The sequence below is a fragment of the Chiloscyllium plagiosum genome, chromosome 27, assembly GCF_004010195.1.
Source record: "Chiloscyllium plagiosum isolate BGI_BamShark_2017 chromosome 27, ASM401019v2, whole genome shotgun sequence".
In the NCBI taxonomy this organism is placed as follows: Eukaryota; Metazoa; Chordata; class Chondrichthyes; order Orectolobiformes; family Hemiscylliidae; genus Chiloscyllium; species Chiloscyllium plagiosum.
In genome coordinates this window covers 24,847,898-24,850,515 of record NC_057736.1, presented here as the reverse complement: position 1 = coordinate 24,850,515, position 2,618 = coordinate 24,847,898, and the positions used below count along the sequence as shown (strand labels likewise).

At 54.4% G+C, this 2,618-nt stretch overlaps 1 protein-coding gene across 3 annotated transcripts in view; it reads right to left on the bottom strand.

The window, feature by feature from the left end:
- Positions 1 to 1,249, bottom strand: part of LOC122563662 (transcription factor GATA-4-like) — a 37,645-nt gene extending 36,396 nt beyond the window's left edge. The window contains exon 1 of one of the 3 annotated variants that reach the window (XM_043717696.1): positions 73 to 1,249. In XM_043717696.1, the coding sequence (XP_043573631.1) occupies positions 73 to 580 (508 nt within the window). In that variant the 5' untranslated portion in view covers positions 581 to 1,249. The remainder of the gene's footprint in view (positions 1 to 72) is intronic. The other 2 variants (XM_043717697.1, XM_043717695.1) reach the window with 2 other exon arrangements.
- Positions 1,250 to 2,618: the final 1,369 nt, after the last annotated feature.

Genomic DNA, 2,618 nt, shown 5'->3' with positions numbered 1-2,618 from the left:
TCTGTCCACATGTCACCCCCCACCCCCGGTCTGTCCACATGTCACCCCCACCCCCAGCCTGCCCTTTCCTACCTTCGCCGTGCCTGCGAGCTGGGATCAAGCTGAAGGCAGGGTTCTCCAGTGGAGCCGGGCTCCAGGCACTGGCCGCCTCCGAGCTCATGTACTGCGGGTAGTGGTTGGGGAAGGAGCCGCTGAGGGTCCAGCTGATGCTGACCTGGTCCCGGACGGCAGCGGCGGCGGCAGCGGCGGCAGCAGCGGCGGAGGAGATGGCGAGCGGGCTGCTGAAGGCGGTCTCCCGGGGAGAGACTCCGGGAGGGCTGGATGAGGAGGAAGAGGACGAGGAGGAGGAGGAGGAGGAGTGGCGGCTACACGGGGTCTCCGGCCCTCCGCTGCCCGCCGCCGCTGGTGCCTGAGCCCAGGCTGGGTGTGGGGACAGCGGGCTGGCCTGCTGGGGGTATGGGAAAGCCCCGCTCAGCCGGGAGCTCGGCACATAAACCGCTGAACTGGCCGAGTGCAGGAAGCTCCCTACCGGGTCCGGGTGCGCCGTGTAAGGCGGTGGGTTCGCCAAACCCTGGTACATCCCCAGACAGAGAGAGGGCAGGGAGCCCTGGGCAGTGCCAGCCTCTCAGGGATGGACAGAGAGAGGGAGGGAGAGAGTGTGAGAGAGAGAGAGAGAGGCAGAGGGAGAGAGAGTCTGTCACCCTGCGGCTCCACAACGTTACACTGTCCCTTTGGTGGCAAATCCCTTTGGATTCCAAACCGATGCGGAAACGAGGAGAGCTGATCCGGACCCCACCGGGGTTTGGGGAGGAGGGGGAGAGACAACTGATTTCCCAACACGGAAGAGGGTGCTACTCAAGGCGAGGCACACACAGACAGACACACACACTCACAGAGACACGGGCACACAGACACAGTTCATGAAGTGGTCAAAGATCGAAGTGAACGGGGAAAGGAAATGAAATGCTGCTGGATTTGACTTGAGTCCTCCCATTCTCTGACAAGTCTCCCACAGTCTCCTGTCAATCTGGCACCGGGTTAACCCTTTTAAAGGCAGCACCCAGGAGGAGGAGGTTGGGGGTGGGGGAGGGATGGGAGCGGTGGAGTGGGACAAACAGGGTCGGGAGTCCTTCCCCACCACGCCGCCGCCTTACAGCCTCTGTCCTTTCGGCGGGTTTGACTGGGACTGCCCCGCTTTTGAACTCACTGGTAAACCTTCACACCGAATCCAACAGCATGCCCTCAACATTCATGGAAGCCGGTTGGCTAGAGACGGATGGGCCCGGGGATAAATGATTAATCACAGGACGAACTCGGATTAATTTGGACGATACAAAAGCGTCAGGCTAGTGCCCTCGACAAACACCGAATAATCAAGAAAACGCCGGCTTCGTTCCCCTGCTGGCTTGATCTTGGACTTTCCGGCTGTGTGCACTGATTTGGAGGGTAGACAGCTCAGAAGCTGTGCTCTCACCCTCTCACAGTCAGGGCAGCCACAGTGCGACTGGGAGCCGATTAAAATCTGATAATCCCAAAGAAACCCGCGAAGAGTCGCCCAGCTGAAAAGTTGCTCACGTTTCCTTGGCACTTTCTGATAAGTGAATATTCTTGAGAAGGGCGGTCAGTGGATAATTGCTCATTCTGATAGGGGGCGGATAGACATAATGAGGGAGAGTTGGTTTGGTTGGAATAACTGCACCGAGTTGGTCTGTTTGTGCTGGGAAAGATGGCGACGCGTTCAGCCCCTGAGCCATCGCATGGAGATGTTAGAGCCACAGTCAGTGTAGACTCTGGCCAATATTAGGCCAATTATTAAAGGCGCAGCTCAGTTTCTGCACCATACTGAGCTGTATTTTAATCACACACATGCCCGGCCATTATATACCCTCGCACATGGTGACTTGTCCTGCTGCGATAAAGATTTTCAAAAAATATAACCCTGTAGTCGAGTCACTCATATTACACCTTCCTTATGTAGGAAGTCAATAGTTTCAAGCAATAAGAGAGATAAGGACCAACTGTTAACAAATTAAACTGGTCACTAGTTCCTATCTAGTAAACGTTTACGGTTTCTTTATACATTAATAAAGGAATCGATCTCCTTTACGCAATTTTCTTGGGAAAAGAAACGATTGAGAGTTAATGTACACTCATTCGGAAACCGCTGAGTCCTCAATACGACTGTAACCCTCTCCCCAGAGGCAGATCCACAGCCTTACTGCATTTTGTTGCCATTTCACCAAAATATAGAATTGCACTAAGTTTGAACAGGTCACGGTAGCCCACGGCTGGGGCAGAGTTTAGTGTCGCTATTGTAGAAAGGACAGGGAAACGGTGGGAAGCAGCGGCCTTCGAATGAAAGCGGAATCCTGCGGATTCTGGTTCTCTCCTGATGGATGCTGCCAGACCTGCTGAGTTTCTCCAGCATTCCGTGTGCTTGTTATAGACCTGGCTTCCTTCCAGAAACGGGACACTGTCGTCATAGAAGACAAATACCAACAGAAAGTGCCGGAGAAACTCAACAGGTCCTGTCAGCATCTGAGAAACAAAATTAACGCTTCAAGATACTGCCAGGTCTGGAGAGACTAGCTCTGTTTCTCTGTCCACAGCTGTACTGA